This window comes from Ictidomys tridecemlineatus, chromosome 6 (genome assembly GCF_052094955.1).
Source record: "Ictidomys tridecemlineatus isolate mIctTri1 chromosome 6, mIctTri1.hap1, whole genome shotgun sequence".
NCBI lineage: Eukaryota > Metazoa > Chordata > Mammalia > Rodentia > Sciuridae > Ictidomys > Ictidomys tridecemlineatus.
The window spans coordinates 59,778,021-59,798,396 of record NC_135482.1 but is presented as its reverse complement, the minus strand read 5'-3'; the positions used below and the strand labels follow the sequence as shown (position 1 = coordinate 59,798,396).

The 20,376-nt window shown below is 33.8% G+C and overlaps 1 protein-coding gene across 1 annotated transcript; it reads left to right on the top strand.

Annotated features, from left to right (window-relative positions):
- Nucleotides 1–9,486: 9,486 nt before the first annotated feature.
- On the top strand, nucleotides 9,487–10,437 carry Or10a7 (olfactory receptor family 10 subfamily A member 7). Its single transcript, XM_005341699.1, has one exon. The coding sequence runs from the start codon at nucleotides 9,487–9,489 to the stop codon at nucleotides 10,435–10,437; it is 951 nt and encodes a 316-aa protein (XP_005341756.1).
- Nucleotides 10,438–20,376: the final 9,939 nt, after the last annotated feature.

Genomic DNA, 20,376 nt, shown 5'->3' with positions numbered 1-20,376 from the left:
TATCTAAATTGCCATGAACTTTGCTGATAAAGATATAGTTATTAAAGGCATTGATGGTGAGGACTGGGAAGGAAATGAGGGATGTATTATTGGAAGATGCAGGAATAGGATCCTTGTTACACAGTGGCAGAAATTTTAGGAGAACTACAATTTGCATTTGTGTAGAAAGCAAAACTTGAAAATGATGAATTTTGATGTTTAGCTGAGGAAATTTTCCAGCAAAATGTTGAAATCTCTTGCTATTTGCACTAAATGTAGAAGGAGAAGGATATATATGTTGAGCCATTAAGTGTCAAATGAAAAGGAATCAGAAACTGACAATTTTGGAAATTATTAATAATGTTAACAATTTCATGTCAATGTAATTTAGCTGTTCGAAAATGGGTTTTGCTCACTCAATAAATGGGCAAAGGAACTGAACAGGCACTTTACAGAAGAAGAAATATGATTGGTCAACAAATATATGAAAAAATTTTCAACATCACTAGCAATCAGAGAAATGCAAATTAAAACTGCACTGAGATTCCATCTCACTCCAATCAGAATGGCAATTATCAAGAATACAAGCAACAATAAGTGTTGGTGAGGATGTGGGGGAAAAGTACACTGCTGGTGGGATTGCAAATTGGTGCAGCCACTGTGGAAAGCAGTATGGAGATTCCTCAGAAAACTTGGAATGGAACCATCATTTGACCTAGTTATCCCACTCCTCAGTTTATACAAAAGGACTTAAAATCAGCATACTATAGTGACATATGCATGTCAATGTTTACAGCAGCTCAATTTATAATAGCTAAGCTATGGAACAGATGCCATTGAGTAATCTCCTTCAACAGATGAATGGATAAAGAAAATGTGGTATACATACAACAATGGAATATTAATCAGCCATAAAAAAGAATGAAATTATGTCATTTGCCAAAATGAATGGATCAGGAGACTATCATGCTAAGTGAAATAAGCCAATCCCCCCTCAAATCAAATGTTCTCTCTGATATGCAGATGCTAACTCACAATAAGTGAAGGAAAGGAAGGAAGCATAGAAGTTCACTGAATTAGACAAAGGGGAATGAAGGGAAGCTGGGTGGCGGGGGGCGATGGGAATAGGAAAGACAACAGACTGAACTGGATATAACTTTCCCATGTTCTTATATGAATACATGATGAGTGTAACTCCACAATATGTACAACCACAAGAACAGGAAGTTATACTCCATGTATGCATGATATTTCAAAGTTCTTATGTCATATAACTAAAAAAGAACTACAAAATAAATAAAAAATGGTATCTGGTGTCAGAATGCTTAAATATTTACCTTCATTCTCAGCTTAATAATTGATTTGGAGCAATTAAAAAGCTTCCTTTGTGTCCTTGTCTTCATCTATAAAGTGGAAATATGAATATTTTTTTGCTTCATTAAACTTTTGTGAAAACGAAAGGCGTAAACAGAGATTGGGATGACACTGAGTGGCAGAGCACTTGTCCAGCATGCAGGAGGCCTGAGTTTGATCACCAGCACTGAAAAGGAAAAAGGAATAAGTAAACAAAAAACACTTATAACATTATTTGAATCCATAAGTCTTATTATTAACAAGAATTTTTATTAGGAATCATTTTGAAGAATTGGTGCTTATCTATATTCATCTTGTTTGAAGATACAGTGGTCTCTATTATGAAAAAAAAAACAAACCTGGATTACCAAAGGAAAATGAACCTAATGCTTATGATCTTCATTGTGCTAGAGCTCTGTCGTAGACACTTGACTAGGATCATTTATTTTTTATTAACTGATGAATTTTTGACTACCTTCAAAATTTTCCTGTAAAACAAGGATAGTCACCATGTTGCTTTAAAGGAAATAATTGCTAATTACTTTGTTTAAAATATATTTAGGCAAAAATAATGAAATGTCATTATTCATTATTCATCCAAATCATTTGTATTTGCAGTTGGTCTTATATCCACTTAACTGTCTTTCCTTACTATTGATGGTTAGGATTTGGCTGTTTGTCATAAGCATATTAAAAGAAAAATTCTATAGTACTTGTATACTGAATTGCTTATTTATGCTGTCTGAGGGACAGAAATATGGCAAGAATACAAAAATATTCTGATATTTTTAAAGGGATATAAACTATTCTTGTAAATTGCCGATAAACACAAATTTCCTAAGCCTGTATGAGAAAATTCTCATAAGGGCATTCAGAATTTTTAATTATATTTTATTATTTTTAATTGGTGAATTGTAGTTTTACATAAGAATGGGATTCACTGCAATAAATTTATATGTGCACAACTCACAGTTTGGTCTGTTTCACTGTCTCTTTTCCCCCTTCCCCTCACTTTCATTCCCTTCTCCCTCCTGATCCCCTTCCTCTAGCTAACTAGTTTCTTTTCTATTTTCATGAGGTTCCTTTGCCTTTCCGTTTTCTATCTTCCAAATATCAGCAAAACCATATAATATTGACTTTCTGAGTCTGATTTATCTCATTTAGCATAAAGTTATCGATTTCCATCCATTTTTCTATAAATCACATCATTTTGGTCTTCTGTGGCTGAATAAAACTCCAGAGTGTATACTATACACACTACATTTCCTTTATCTATTCATCTCTTTACAAACACCTAGGTTAACTTCATGAGTGGGGTCTTGTGAGTTGCTCTGCGGTTATCCAGTATCACTTGTATAGTTTGCCTACTTTAATTCTTTTGGATAAATACTGAGGAGTGATATAGTTGTATCATATGGTGATTTCTAGTCTTTTGAGGGATTTCTGTACTGATCTCCATAGTGGCTGTACTAATTTATAATCACACAAATAGTGTATAAGTGTTCCTTTTCCCCAGTATTCTTGCCAATGTTTATTAATATTTATATTCTTGATGATTGTCATTCTAACTGGAGTGGGATGAAATCTTAATGTAATTTTGATTTTGCATTTCCCTGATTGCTAAAGATGTCGAACATTTTTTATTCATATATTTGTTGGCTATTTGAGTTTCTTCTTTAGAAAAATATCTATTTCATTTATTTACCCATTTATTTAGTGGGCTATTTGGTGTTATGCTTAGTTAGATGTTTTTAATTACTTGAGTGAATTTACTACTAAAGAGTAACTTTCAAGTTAGTAGAGAGTGGATAGTCAGCTTATTAAAAATATACATTCCCCAGTTTAAAGTAAAAAATGGTATTTTATAGACCATTTTTATTTATAAACTTTCAGTGTTTAAACTCTACTTTTAGATGAGTTTGATTTGTGTTCCTTATTCCCAAATGGAAGACAAACTTTGAAATAATTTTTAAATTTATTTTCTGAAACTCAAATCTGTGGACCAAATACTAGAACAAGGTCACTTTTTGATGTGTTTCATGAAGCCATTAAATAGCCTCTCTTGCTGACATTTCTTCATTCTTTATTTTCTCAAAATGAATTTCACCAAAGGAGAATTTGACAATGCAGTCTTTTGGGGATAGGAATATTTCTGTTTTCAGTCTTCAAATTTACCACCTAACACTCTGTCTACCAGTTGGTAGGTGAACCAAAATGTCTATAGGAAAAGAATCATCGACTTTTTTTTCCCCCAGGCAAATACAAAATTTTGATGTGAAAAAAAGTTTTAGCTAAAATAATTAAGATGATTCACCCACAAGGTGGCAGTAATATGTAATCAATGAATGAATCATACACTTTAACTTAAGGAAACTTTTTTGTTGTTCATTTTTTTGTTTTTTTGGTACTGGGGATTGAACCCAGGGGTGTTTAACCACATCCTCAGCCTTTTAAATTTTTTGAGGTGGGGTCTCACTAAGTTACTGGTGTCTATCATACTTTCTACCCTCCTTCCTCAGCCTCCGGAGTCACTGCACCAGGCCCCCACCACTGTGGCTGGCCAAGGGAACTTTTGATAAAGGAATGTGCTACTCTGTAGTGATGATTGTGCATCTGGTGTGTGTGTGTGTGTGTGTGTGTGTGTGTGTGTGTGTGTGTGTGTGTATGCATATGTGTGTGTGCACTTGTGTTATATGAAGGATACACGTGTGATTATCATTTAGGAGTAGCTAATGCAGAACTGGCCCCACTGAAGTTTTAACTGTTTTTCAGAAGGGGATTTTCATGGCATTCTTGCTGAGGTCATAACAATATTCTGTTTGATTTTTTTTTTAAACGAAATAAAAGCTTGATTCATGGTTCAGGAATGGACTGTTTTTTACTTGATTTTTCTTGCTCAGTATTATAAACATTCCCTTTAGTATGGTGTATAATTACGTATTTGGGACTGATGTGAATGGAGACAGAATAAATACTTTTTTTTTTTTTGGCTCATGCTGGAGATTAAACCTAAGGCCTCATGCATGCTAGGGAAATGCTCTACCACATCCCCAGCTCCAAATATGTCTTAACTTTGAAATGGCTAGGGACACACACACACACACACACACACACACACACACACACACGTGTATATGTGTGTGTGTGTGTGTATTTAAGTTATATATATATATATATATATTTACACACACATATACACATACATATACTCCATGGAGAATTTTAAAAGGGAAAAATAATTAGCCTATTATATTACTCTTATTTGGGTTCCTGAGAAAATAAAGATAAGGGAATTTTTCCTCTAAATTTTACACATTTAGGAACCATCCATTTCTTTTCTGGAAGGAAGTAAAATGAAAGTAATAAGCCATCCTATCTAGCCTTTGTGAAGGCCCCTGTTCATGCATATGTTGACCTTAAACTCCTGGGGGTATTTCATGGCTTTTCTTCCCCTCTAAAGATTTCATTAGAATTTTTTGAATCACCCCACTGCACTAATTTGTGACTATACTGATTGTATATACCTAATATATTTGATTATGCAATTAATAAGATGAAATGAAATGAGTTATTTCTATAGTTTTGTTAGCTCATTATACTTCAAAATTTAATGTTATTTATCTAGATTAAAATAGCCTCAGAATAAAAATGGCCAAGGATTAAAAACTTCCAATACTTCTTTGTAACTTTAACCATTTAGACATTATAAGGTACAACTGCCATGTAATAATATATGAATCCTGGTTTTGTTTACTAAGTAAAACATACCAATAGTTAACCTACTAAAGGTATCAAACAACAACAAAATATGTGCCAATTATTAGCTGAGTTTAGTGCATTTAATAATTTTAAGAATTATTACAAAATTATGCTTAAAATTAAAAAAATTAAACGAATTACAATTATGGCATTTGCAAGAAAATGGTAAAGATTTAGAACTGAAGAACATCATGCTAAGTGAGATTAGCCAAACTCAAAGGTCATGTGTTTTCTCTCATATATGAAAGCTAGACAGAGAAAAATGAAGGGGGTGGGAAAAGGGACCTCATGAAAATAGGGGATATCAGTAAAGCAGAGAAAGGGGACCTGGAGAAAGAAAGGAGAGTTATGAGAATGAAGTAGACCAAATAATGCTTTGTGCATGTATGAATATATCACCATAAATCCAACTATTATGTATAATTAGAATGCACCAATAAAATTAAAAAAAATAAAATTTTGAAAATCTTGCAAAATTTAAGTGCATGCTATCAATCTGTTATCAGTATTGAATCAGATTTTATCCCAGAAAAATGTGTGAAAATCTTTCAGGGAAAATTAAATTCTATACTCTTCACATGTTCTCAACTTATTAATACTGATAGTCCCAAGAGGCTTAAACAGTGTGTCCAGTAGCTCAGTATCCTCAAACAGGTACTGAAGTGCCATCATTACACAGAAAATATGGATGATTCTATGAACATTTTACATTCTCCCCTATGAGATAAAAAGTCGTTTAATTAACAGTAGTCATTTTAATGTTCCAGGGATCATTTCCCCAAGGCTAGTCACATTTTTAAATACTGTTACTAAAATGTATCAACCATTTAGTGCCAATGGAAAGCAAGTTTCCACGGATAGACTGTTTGATTCATTCTGAAGATTTGAGCTATACATTTCAAGATCAGTTAATGTTTTTTCAGAAAATATCACATTTTAAAAAATGAGCAGAATTCTAATTAAAGAAGAAGTATGAGTTTTTATTTGGTAAGCGATATCCAGGTACTTCTTTATGCTTTATTTTGTGCTTCAATTTTTAGACACACTTGCATTTTATATTACAAATACTTCCCCTCCAAATCAATAATAAATCTGTTTAATTGCAGAAAAAGTAATAACTTTATTTTTTATTAAAACAAAACAAAAATAGGCAAAAGATAATGGAACCCTTAAATTGTCTGAAAAGTTATAGAATGTTAATACATAACAATTGTTATGTATTTAAATAAATTTATAGATTATAGCCACTGGGGTTATTTACTCATCTACATATAGTGTGTTAGAAATGTTGTTCCATTTAGACAAATTTAATGACTATCTAGCTTCACATTGATAATGTGATAACATTAATCCATTATGATTTTTATGAGTATACATTTAAGATGTTTATCTAGAGTGATAGGTAAAAAATATATTTCCTAGGAAAAACCAGTCAAAGTTGGATTACTTAATGGGACATAAAAATCTTTTTTGACCCCTTTGGTACCTAGGCAACTAAGTTAGTGGAGTTAACTAAATGACTGTCACATTATTAAAACACCACACAACAAGTAAAACAGCCTCCATTTTGCTATGTGATACATATGGCAGCTAAACAACTTTTGAAAGTTTAAAAAAGCCATCAGTACAAATTTGCAGTAGTGATTGTAACATTAATACTGCAGAATCTCTTTTTTTGATTGAAGGATATATTCAGTGTTATAAGGTTTTTAAGCCACAGAAAGACTGAGAAGGACATTTGGAGGTACATTCTGTGATTTTATGAATCTCTAGTTCTCCAAACCTTTATTAAATCTAAATATGCCAGGCAAGGTAGAATATATGCATTAATTTCAAAAAATCAAGAAATTGACAACTTGTGTGTAGCTTTTTCATATTTAATAAGATTGGTACACTGTAGTCCTGATTACTGAAAAATAAGAATTTTTTTTGTTTGTATACTATCATTCCTACATTCAAATTACATTACATAATAAGTGGTTACATTAATTTATTTTTATGTGGATTTTAGATATAAGACAATATTTACTATAAGGCATCATTTAAACTCTCTTGTACATAAAACAACTAAGAGATAAGTATACTACCTTCATTGGCTTAAATATTCTGTGCTTCTCCACTTGTCATTCTGAAGTTTCATCTGAGATATACCATGTTCAATTTGATGTTAAGTGAGTACACATGAGCACAATGCTGCATTAAAGGGATGAAAATAAAGTATGAATAATGCAAAACTAACTCATAATGGTAGTGATGGAACTATTTCATTATTTAGATGCTGGACTCTATTAACACTGGGTGCCAAGGAACCATCCCAAACATTGTCCAGTTTTCTTGAAGCACTTTGTGATTCTTCTTATACCTTAATTTAACTAAAATAGATAAACAGTTTCTCATGAAAGATAAAACTGAAATAAATATTTGTGCTGATAAGAACCATGTGGACTGTAATCTGGCTTAGAGATGTGTTTTTGCAAATAGGACCTTTTATTCTGCAAAAAGTCCTTTAATGCCTCCTCAGAGCAATTGTTCCCCTACTCATCCTACTTTTAAAAATAAAAGTGGTATTTTAAACTAATAATTAGCATAAATTAATATTTTAAGGTCAAAATTATTGTGTCCCAATAAATCAAATTAAAACTGCTCAAATCTGATTCTATGAAAGCATATGAAGGTTAGATTATTCAGATAGCATTTCATATGAGTTTTATCTTGTTTAAAACTTTTTATTTATGCATTATAATTATACACAATATTAGGATTCATTATGATACATTCATACTTGCATATAGCATAATTTGGTCTGTTTCATTATCCACTACCTCCCCACCTCAATCCTCCTGTTTTTCTATCTTTTACCCTAGTGGTCTCCCTTCTATTTTTGTGAGATCCCTGCCCTTTTATTTACTTTTTCCTCTCTAGCTTCCACATATGAAAGAAAACATAGCCATCATCTTAGTATTACTATCTGACATCAGAATTCTGAGATGCAGTAAAAGTTGAGGCATTTTAGGATACACTAAATTATTGTAAGTGTACTATGAAATCTTGACATCTTCACCAACTTTTTTTGGAGACAAATAATGGGGTATTTTAGGAGTGTACAGCCTGAGATCATTGAGTTGATCCTTTCTTGTGCTGTAGAGGACATTGATTTGAGAACTTTCAATACACAAACAGGTGAAATGTTCCCAAATAGCATATTTTTACAGTACAATGAAAGCATAGAATTCTTCCAATGAGCATTTATTTTAGGAGACTCTATATGCTATGAGTTTTCAGCTTTTTTTATCAAGAGGTAAAATTGATTTTAAATATTATTTTGACTGTAAAGTTTTTTCTGAATTAAATTAGAAAAAAATGTATAATAGTTGATACAATATTTACCTATGCTCAATATTTTAAAAATTCAAAATTCATTCATTTCAAGTCCAAAGAACTGTTTTTTCAATTGCTAATGTTTGGTATTCTATTGCTATGTGACCTTTATAATTTTTTTTGGTATAATTCTACTATTGGTTAGATATGTTAATCTAAATAAGATACAGTATTTAAGTTCATACTAGTTTGATTTGCTCTTTTATGAGCAGAAATACATTAGAAAGTGACTAGGTCCCCCTTCTGACCATGTAGTTTTGGAGAAGATGGATGAACATGAGCAGAGATATTTGGTGCCTATCAGTTAAGATGAGTGTTGACTTTTCTATTACAAGTTATTTTCAGAATTTTTTAAATCCCAATTTAAACGTATGTCTATAAACATGTACATATTTAAAAAATGAAGTCCCAGTGAAGTCAAATCATGTTAGAGAAAATAACTAAAAATCACATAAACCTTAAGGCCCATTAAGGGCTACAAAAAAGCATCAAAATCATAAGCATACATTATGTTCATTTACTAAGTTTGTTTCATGTGTGTGTGTGTTAGTATATGTGTGCATATACTGGACAAAATGGTGTAAAATGCACTTCAGTTAGTAGAAACATAATTTATATAATCAAAATTTAAAAGGCAAACTAGCTCATTATTTATCCCTATTGCTCTCTGATATCATTTAAACAATTAGTAAATGATTCTATTTTAATTCTAATGTGTTTAAACTCTTCTATTTACTCCTCCAATATATCATGTCTTTAGTGAAGAATATGAGCTGCTGACACTAACTACTGATGAGAGAAAACCTGCACCAAGGTGATAAAATTTCTACAAAATATTCCTTTCCCTATAGTTTTATATTACTGTAAAAATTCTCAGTGCTTTACTAAAAGAGAAGGGTAAGACAACTGAGAAGAGAGGTATGCTTAAGAATTTTACTGTTATTTTGAAATTATATCTGTTGATTGGATGCCTTTTGATGCACATAACTGGATTATTTGAGAGAAATTGCCTCTGGTATGGCTTGTGAAAATCACACCAGAGTTACTGAATTTATTCTTCTTGGTTTTACAAGCAACCCTAAAATGCAAGTTTCCCTCTTCATTTTATTCCTGGCCATCTATACGGTCACTTTGTTGGGGAATTTTCTTATTGTCACAGTTACCAGTATGGATCCTGCTCTTCAAACACCCATGTACTTCTTTCTCCGAAACCTATCACTTCTCGAAGTTTGTTTCACCCTGGTCATGGTGCCCAAGATGCTGGTAGATCTAGTATCACCAAGGAAAATCATCTCTTTTGTGGGCTGTGGGACACAGATGTACTTCTTCTTCTTCTTTGGTAGCTCGGAATGTTTCCTTCTCTCTATGATGGCTTATGATCGCTTTGTGGCTATCTGTAACCCTCTGCGTTACTCAGTCATAATGAACAGGTCCCTCTGCTTGTGGATGGCCATAGGCTCTTGGATGTCTGGTGTCCCTGTGTCTATGCTACAGACAGCTTGGATGATGGCTCTACCCTTCTGTGGACCAAACGCTGTCGACCATTTTTTTTGTGATGGTCCTCCAGTCTTGAAACTTGTCACTGAGGACACAACCATGTACGAAATGCAAGCTCTTGCTTCCACCCTATTATTTATCATGTTTCCATTTTCCCTCATTTTGGTTTCCTACACCCGTATTATCACGACCATTCTGAGGATGCCCTCAGCTACTGGTCGCCAGAAGGCGTTTTCTACGTGTTCTTCACATCTCATTGTGGTTTCCCTCTTCTATGGAACAGCTAGCCTGACCTATTTGCGGCCCAAATCCAACCAGTCTCCTGAGAGCAAGAAGCTAGTGTCTTTGTCCTACACAGTCATTACACCTATGTTAAACCCCATCATCTACAGCTTGAGGAACAATGAAGTCAAAGGAGCCGTTAAGAGAGCAGTCACTCGGAAAGTCTTGCAGAAGTTAGACGTGTTTTAAGTTCTGTCATGTAAAGTGTCTCTAAAGAAAGTAGGGGCAGTGGTGTCCACTTGAAAAGATCAAAAGGGAGTGGAAGAGTTGTTCTTATTCCACCAGTAGAAACTTCACACCTTTGGTATTAGTGGGCAAGGAGAAGGAGTATTACCTAGGTAAATGTACAACAGATGCTTTCGAACTTTTGATGAGAACAAGTCTCGAAAAAACCATTGTAATTTGAAAATATCATAAATTGAAAGAATATTTGATTCACCCAATCTACTGAACCTCATAGTTTAGCAGTACAGCACATTATAGAGTATTCCTTGCTCCCTTTCAGGATCATATGGCTGACTGGGAGCTGCAGGTTGCTGAGCAGCCCGGCATCAGAAAAGAGTATTATATATCATATCTCCAGTCTGCTAAAAAGATCAAAATTCAAAATCTGAATCATGATTTCTACTGAATGTATGCTGCTTTCACACCACTGCAAAGTCAAAATAGCATATCAAGTTGGGGAGGATCATCTGTATATAAAAAAAAAAAATCTACCTAGCAGGAGTTGTGTTTTTTGGGAGAGAAAGGCAGACTTCTTTCTGTTCTGACTCTCTCAAGTCTATTGTTCATGGCCAAACCAGATCTGAGAGGGAGGATGAGAATATTCCTTGATACAGTATGTAAAGATTAGCCTTCTGTGGAATAGCCAGCAGGATGGAAAAGGGTAAGAAAAATTACAAAGGTGAATGTAAATATCTTATACTAACCACTACGTATTCTGCAGCTGATGTGATATAAAGATGAGTCTTGTAGCATGTTTTGAGTGACTTTTAAATAATTCATTAAATGATGAAATTTATAGTTGCCAAGAATTCATGATGCAAATTCTTTATATGGGTTGCATGTTAAAGAGGTTATTTAATATAAATAATATTAGTATTGGGTGACGTGATTCTCGACTTTTGATCATTGGCTAAATCAGTCATTAATTATTTGGTAATCAGCTGATCTTATAATTTAAATGACAAACATTTACATAACAGCATAGTAAAGCAAAAGAGATAATAACAGCAAACATGATTTGTTCAGGCACAGTTTTTAACATGCACCCTTGAAATAAGTCAAGAGATAGATCCTATTATATCTTTTATTTTTCAGAAAAGAGAAATTAGCATTAGAAAATGTGTGCATGGTGGCGCATGCATGTATTCCCATTCGCTCTGAAGGCTGAGGCTGGAGGATCATGAGTTCAAACCCAGCCTCAGCAAAGGGAAGGTGCTAAGCAACTCTGTGAGACCCTGTTTCTAAATTTAAAAAAAAAAATACAAAATAGAGCCGGGGATGTGGCTTAGCAGTTGTGTGCCCCTGAGTTCAATCCTCAGTACCAAAAATAAATTAATAAAATAAAAAATTTAGTCGCATTTTTATCATGACAAAATCATTACCAACATGAGAACTTGACTTTGAAAGTAACAGCAAAGAGAAAAATTCATATTGAGTCAAATTTAATTTTCAAAAATCTCATATTTCAAGTAGTATAATCATGTTTGAATATACAACTTGGGCATAATGATTTCTCTTCCTCTGTGTCATTATTAACCAATGCTTCTATTAATTGTATGACTTTTTCTTTAATTAGTAATCATCCTCCATAATTCTTTGTCAATTTTCCAGAAAATGTAAGTCACTAAAAATTTGTAACTTTTGCTATTTTAGATTGATTGTGATATGGCAAGGTACATATTTATTGAGTATAATGGAAATTTGAGGTAGGAACTACGTGTTCCTTTATATCTTCTTTAGCTGTCTTTTAGTTTTTAAAGCGTAATACAAATATTCTTAAAAGAATGCTAACTAAGTTTAATGACCATTTGGGAGGACTCTATCACAATGCTTTTCTACCAGCTGGATGGGGCTCATGAGTAAAAGGTGAGACTGTAAAAATCAATTTAGTAGTATATTTGTACATGGTTATAAACTAGCACAGTAAAACATAGACTAAGTAGTATGTGAGAAGACCTTATGAGTGTACCTGACATATAGCAAATACTAGCTAAATGTTTGATGTTATTCTTACAGTAATAAAGAAAACACATAGTAGATATTCCATATTAAAATGGTACATTTTAGTTATACATACAATACTGATGAAAAAATAAAATTAATTTATTCCTGTTAGATGCAAGCAAAAAATATTCATAAATCATGCACCTATTGAATCTCCTGTGTAATTTAAACTCTGAGGCTTTTAACAGAAAATTGGTAGCATAATTATGTTTCAACTAGTTTTATTAAAATTGACTTATAAAATCACAGAACCACAAAGTCTTTATGGGACTCACTTTTTAGGTTCAAATTATTTGATTTTTTTCTTGAAAGTTCTAGCAGCTTATTAATAGTATTGTTACACTATGTCCAGAGAGATGATTGAAAAGAGTTATTCATTAAATTATTTTCCTAAATAAGTGGCATCTAATTTACATTTTTATTACTAACAGAAACTTTAGAGTTTTCCTTGGAGCAGATAGTTTCTTCATTGTTTTTATAATAATACTGTTAACTTTTTGCTTACAGTAAGAAAACAAACAAAACAAAACAAAGCAAAATAATCCCAAAAAACACTTTATAAGGTACTTGAAAATTCCATAATGTATGCTTTCATAATATTAAATAATATTATTTAATATTAATTTACAAGCAATTCTGAAAATGTTTCCTTGAAACTTCCTTGAGAGTCAAATGAGACTTTCAAAGGCCAAACCTGGCACAGCTAAGATAAAAGTTAGTTAGAAGATCAATTTGATTACACAGTATCTAATCCTGCTGAAGTAAGAGGAAACATTTGTTCATAATTTCAATACATTAAAAAATTCCATCTTCAATTTATTTCACTGGCACTCAAGTCACATTAGTGAATATAATCTGATATGTAGCTTTACTTTATGCTTGTACTTTAACAGACACTAAATAAAACTGTCCTAATGGAGTTCTAAACTTGGAGACAAAGTCTAAGTACAAGTAAAATAATAAAATGATGTAATTACAGTGATAAAGCAAAATTCTTCAGTGCTAAAATAAAGGCTGCAAAAACACAAAGCTATACACACTTATAAACTTTATAAATGAATCCTGACAGTTTTGTAGATTTTTCAGATAATGAAATAAATAGAAAGTTACATAAAATAGGGTTATAATAGGATTTCACTGTGGGATGAACCCACACACTTGGTAGTTGAAGATTCATCAATTTGAATTTAGAACCAATCAGTACCAGTATGATCATAAGATATTTTTTTTTAATTCTCCATGATTGTGAACTCATGTTAGTTCTCTTCATGCTGTGACAGTTCAGTATATTCAGCAAGGAGTGGGCAGTGACCACATGGGGCTATTTAGCCTCTGATCTCCTATTTTATGAGCATTAGTGGAAGGCAGAGACATTTCCCACAGAGAAGATGTGAAGGCCTGATATGTATTTTGCCAGATTTCTTACAGAAAATTTTTGGGTATGTAACCTAAACTCAACAATCATATTCTTGCATAAAGATGCAAGGAAATGAGGCAGTAGAGATTCATATGATGCCAATATTTCCCAGAGTCCAGGAGCAATGAAGAAATCCCTGCTATGGTGCTCCTCAACGCTCAGTGCTGGAAAGGCAAACCTAAGCTGTGGCCAAAGCAGTGCTGCTTATAGAAATTCTGAAGTGTGGTTTTGTACTTTGCATGTGGTTCTGGTTTTACCAATTCTTCTATTTCTCTCCCCATTTAATGTGTGCTATCAGTATTTTTCCAGCATTTCTTTCTTGTGTTAAGTCAGCAAGATGCAATTTCAGATTTTTGACAATGAAGAATCCTGATGGATACAAAACTGCACATGGAGAAATACATATCACTTGTAAGTTCAAAATGGGTCACACAGAAGAAGTCTTTCAGAAGGTACAATATGAGTCTAAAGGCATAAATAATTTACATGTAGACACACACACATACATGACATCAGTATGTAAAGACAGGATTCCATCATGAATCATACATGACTACTTGTGTGTGTGTGTGTGTGTGTGTGTGTGTGTTTTGGCAGCATCTGAAGAGAGAACAGAAACAATTTTTCAAAGGGTCTTTGAATCTGGGCCTAAATTCTATGATGGTATTTTTAATTTCAGAGAAGTTGGATTTGTTCTCTTTATATACAACAAGGGCAAATTTGTGGAAAATGGTTGATAGAGAAAAAAAAATACTTAATTTTCAGAGTGAGAAAACTCAGATATATTTCTGGTTATTTCATTCATTTCTTATTAATCATGGCCAAGATGGACACTATTTGGGAATCTCTTTGATCATATGTAAATGAAAAAATTCTAAAACTATAAGATACTAAATTTTGACAACAACTGCCAAATGCCAATGTCTCGGCTTGGCACAAGATCATGAGCCACCACACAGCTTTGTAGGTTCAAACAGCAATTCTTTATTCCCGATCTCACACCAGCCTTCACACACACTCAGGGGAAAATCCCCAATCTCCCGTACAATTCACGTCCTAAATACTTTCTCTCCACGAGAACTCAGCGGGAACTCAGGCAGCAGGCACGCCCTACTCCCAGCAGCAAAAATCTTCAACCTCCAACTTCCCTAAAACTCCTATTGTCTTAAACCAGGAATGCCCTAAACCCAAGGACCGGGATACTTCCTCAAACCTGCAGGATACACCCTAATCCTGGATCCACCCTGGTCATTGAGCAGGGTCACCTTTCTCAAACACACATGCAAGGTCACAGCAAATTTCCAAGGCAAGTCCATTTAACATGGGGTACGCTGGCATGGATTTCGATGCGTCATTCCTACTTGGCAATGGCCCTCAGCAAACAACAACTAATAACATATGTATTATTAATGGCAGAGGAGTTGGAAGGTGGGTTGGGAGTATTCATGGCAAATTTGCAAAAGGAGTTTAGCTGAGAAAGAAGCATTCCTTCTGTGTTAAATTCAATGACTGATAACTGTAAATAACGAGAGACATTTGGAGACAGACACACAGAGAAGATAGACAAGTGAAGGTGAAAGAAAGCAACAACTATAGAGATACAACTGTAAACCACAGACACCAAGGTTTATCAGTCACCTCCAGAAGACTGGAAAGAGGGATGGGACATTTTATCTTGAGTCTCCTGAAGAATCTGATCTCTGATGACATTTTCATTCCAGACTCCTAGTTTTCTAAATGTGAAGAATAAATTTCCGTTTTGTTTTGTTTTTTTTCCCCTTTGTGTGTTTGTGGGGAAGAGAGGAGGTTAATGAGAATGGAACCCAGGAACTCTGGCTAGGCAAACACTCTGCCACTGAGCTGCATCTTCAGATCAAATTTCTGCTGTTTAAAGCCTCCTGATTAGATGATTAGATGATTCTTTATGAGCTGTGTGGTAGATGGATAGAAAAACGGCTGTACCTTTGCCGTTTGTCTTGGCTGGTCTTCCCATCAGGATGGTATCTATTTCCCCTTCCCTTTAAATGTGACTTGCTTTCACAAAAATAATAGAACAGGGGCTGGGGTTGTAGATCGCCTGCCTAGCATGTGTGAGGCACTGGGTTCGATACTCAACACCACATAAACAAACAAATAAATAAATAAGTTATAAATTTTTTTAAAAAAATTAATGAGACAGAAGAAACGTTGCACCATCCACAGTGTAAAAACCAAGAAACTATGCATGTACCTGTTCTCTCTCTGGAACCCACACAATTTTCACCAGAACAAAGAATATCTTGCTGGAGACAGCCCTCTTTGAAGATGAGCTGATTCATCTCAATGGAGCTTTTCTAGACTAGCTTACAGCCAATAGTTCTCCCCAAATGTGGGAGAACCCCATCCAGATGAGTAGAATTGCCTAGCTGACCCATAAGTCAAGGGCAATGATAAATTAACATTCTTTACACCTTAAGGTTAGGGAAGACTTATTTTGTAGAAATGGCTAAGTGGTAAAAGATGTTTAGTCTACTCTAGATAATGAAGTTATCAGTCACATTGAAAGGGTAAAGTTTCTAAGCTGGAAAGCTTGAATGTAAAAGATCAGGTATTATTAAGTTCCTCTGTTATACCCAGATTCCTGAGACAGTTAAAACAACGCCCTACTGGCCATTTAGCCTAGGGCCCTGTTACAGGGCCCGAACCAATCAGTTTGAATGTGTAGCCCACTTACGAATGACCAATCACCCCCGCCTGACCTGTTCCCGCCAATGAATGTGCCAATCACATCTCAGAGTTGATGTTCAATTTCCCCGCGCCTCATGATGATTTGTTCTGATGTATGCAAAGCCCACCGCCCTCTCCAAAAAGTGTACTTAAGCTCTGCTTGACCTTGGCTCTGGGCTCTGGGCTGCTCTCCCTCCTTGAGTGAGCACAGAGTCTCAGCGCGCTGGAATGGATCCCCAATAAATATCCCCTTTTACCAATTGCATGGAGTCAGTCTCTTGGGTGGTCTCTCTCTCCGACGTTTCGCGCCAGACCCTTACAACATCTGTCAGACTCATCCTTGAATCCTTGATAGAAATTGTTCCCACTATGAAAGATCTATAGAGAAGATAGAGCAGCTCTGGTATTTGTATTTCTTTCTTTTTTTTTCCCTGTGTGAAACAAATAAGACCTTAATTTATTATAAGTTCTAATAATTTCCATTTAAATTTAAATATTTTAAAATTTCTTTTCTATAAGATTTATGTAAGCTGTCTCTTGTGTCAATTTTCAACCACTGCCATGCACATTTCCCTAGTTACTCTGAGCAGTAAAGAGTCTATCAGAGCTTTAACTAGTCTCAGTTAAAGAATTATTTTAAGGCATCATGTTCTGAGAAGAGGCTCCCTCTGAAAAATTCAAATGATGGTTCTATACTGTCTTGAGGTTCAGGCTTGTAAAATTTTCACTGGCTACTTAAAGTGCAATGTGATTGTTATTTTTAATATTATTTTTAATTTTAATGTTTTGATTGACAAAAATTGGGTATATTTATTGTGTACAATACTTAACTTTAAATAAATATACAATGTAGAATGGCTAAATTGAATCAATTAAAATATGAATTACTTCACATATTCATCATTTTTTGTGTGAAAACACTTAAAATTTAATCTCTTAGCAATTTCCAAATATACAAGGTATTGCTATTAACTACAGTCACCATATTATACAATAGATCTCCTGTTCTTATTTCTCCTGACTAAAATTTGGGATATTGTTTAAATTGAAATCTCCCTGCTTTCATCTGTCTCTCTGAGTTTTTTCAAAATAGTTTTTTTAGTCATAGATGAACACGATAATATTACTTTTATTTATTTATTTTTATGTGGTGCTGAGGATTGAACTCAATGCCTCACATTTGAGGGGCAAGTGCTCTACCACTGAGCCCCAGTCCCAGCCCCTGTCTCTCTGAATTTTAATCCCATATGCATGTTTCTGATCTTTTTCTACCTTTTATTTTGAATATAAAATTCTCTTGCATATCAATTTAGGTTTCTACTCCCTTCTAAATCCCAGTGCTACATTGATCTTAGTGATTCACTGGCTTTGTAAACCACTTAAAAGAAAGAAAGAACTACATATACATTTCAGAGAATGAGAACGTGGTGGAGTCAGTCAGATTGCAGGCTTCTGTAGGTGGACTGAGAAGATGAAAGTTGGAAAGATTTTGTGATGAGGTTCAGAATTCTATAGCATTTTACATTGAATGGAAATTTATTTCTTCAAGGGAAGTGGAAATAAATCAGAATATACAAATAGTTTGTTTCTTTTAGTCTCCCTCCCATGTTTACAGGTATCATCACTGTCCCAGGCTAAGCTGTGTAAGGATAACATGCATGATACTATTATTTACTCAAAGCTTCAACTGCAGATACTCTTCAACGAGTTTTTAAAATTACTATACCATTTCTTTTATGTTAGAGCTACTTATTTCCCTGATAATGTCTAGTAAAATTTCATTCTTATCCTGTAAAGTACTTTAATGGTAGGTGTTTTAGTTATTGCCTAATTGTTTTTTGAAAAATTCTAAAAACATTAAAAAGCACTATTTTGAGATATATTTTAATGTAAATTATTGACTTCCCATCTTTTAACTTTTCTATTTTTACATAATTACATATATATATATATATATATATATATATATATATATATATTAAATCCAGTCAAATGAGAGAATGCTATGGATAATTTTCAATATCCTTTGCCAATTTTCCCTAAGTGTTAACACTTTATCAGAGTCTTTCCTATTTCTCTTTCTCTTGAAACATTTTACAATATGATAGAGATACTATGAAATTCCTAAAAATAAGTTTATTTTCACAGAAACATCCTCATACATACCACATTAGATACTAAAAATCCAAACCTAACCAGGAGGCAACTCTATTACCTCACCTATGGGCCAGAATCAAGTTTCGCCAACTTTCCCAATGATGTCATTGTTTTGGCCCAGGGTCCAATCCAGGATTATCTGTTGTATTCAGTTACATAGTCTCTGTAGTCTCCAGCCTACAATGGCTCCTCAGTCTTTTTGTGCCTTTCCTGACCTAGTCACTTTGGAAAAGTTCAGCAGTTGTTTCTAGAATGTCAGAAAGTCCTTGTGTTTGGTTTGTCAGATGAGTCTCTATGATTAGATTCTCTTAATGCAAATTTTTAAAAAATATTTTATTTTATTTTAATGTTTAATAGTTATTTTTATTGATTTATTTTATTTATACGTGAATAAATAGAATCAATTTTGATGTAATTATACAAGTCTGGAATATATCCTGTTCTAATTCAGATCCTCATACCTCTCTTTCCTCTTCCCTTTCCTTTTAACACCTCCCCTCTATTGATTTTTCTGCCACTTACCCATAGAATTTTAAAAATTAACTTCTTGTGGCTGTGCATAATGGTGAGATTCACTGTAGTATACTCATATATACGTACATAGGAAAGTTATGTCAGATAATTACCACAGAACTAATGGTACATCCTTAATAATATACATGATATAATATTAATAATAGGTATGATATAAAAGGAAAATATGAATAGCCTAATATAAGGTATATGACAATCTTATATACTTCAACTCCAACATCTAAATGACAAACTTTTATAAAATTAGAAATTATTGAATAATATCTGTGATAAATATAGAATAAAAATCTAAAATATGTCAATTCTAGAAATATGGAAAATTTTTAAAATGTCATAAGTTAGTATTTACTCAAGGAATGCTGTCAGTTTAACATTTTTTAAAAATAATAAAATTTTAATTCTGTGTCTAAACATCATAATACATATAGAGAAAGCATTAGCCAAAACAAAAATCAATGTTCATTAAATATTAGAACAAAAGCAAACTAGAAATGGAAAACAAGTCATCTTAAAACAAAACAAAATTACATCTCAAGTCATCCTTATTGGTGAAATATTGAATACTTTTGAAGCCAGATTTAAAGTTAGGTAGTCAGTGTAGTTAGGTAAATCGGGTCTAACATCGAGTGAAATCTAAAATGGAGGCCATGCTGGGAATGACTCAGGGAAAACAGGACAACTCATGGAATGTTAATGAAGTTCCGAAGAGGCCCTAGGCCAAAGTCCACCTGGAAGAAGTGTTAATGAACAGCCCCCAACAGATTTGGAGATAGCCCATTCCAGAGAAGTGATAAGCCCATCTCAAAAGTCCTTCCTGCCCTTTTGGCCCACTCATGTCCCACCCCTCGGGCCCTCCAACCTACATTCCATCACCAAACCTATAAAAAGGGGAACACATTGCCCGCTAACTGGATTCCACCTTCTGGGTCCCCTTCTTCCTCCGGGAGAAGTCTTTTCTTCTGTCCTTTAATAAATTTCTAATCTACTCTGACCTTGCCTCGGCATGCTTCTTTGGTGTTATTCTTCAACATCGGGGAGCAAGAACTCGTCACCTGTCAACAGCAGTAACACTTTCTCCTTAATAT

What these genes read in the sequence shown, in the direction of transcription:
- Or10a7 (XM_005341699.1), top strand. Translation starts at nt 9,487, where the DNA reads ATGGCTTGTGAAAATCACACCAGAGTTACTGAATTTATTCTTCTTGGT.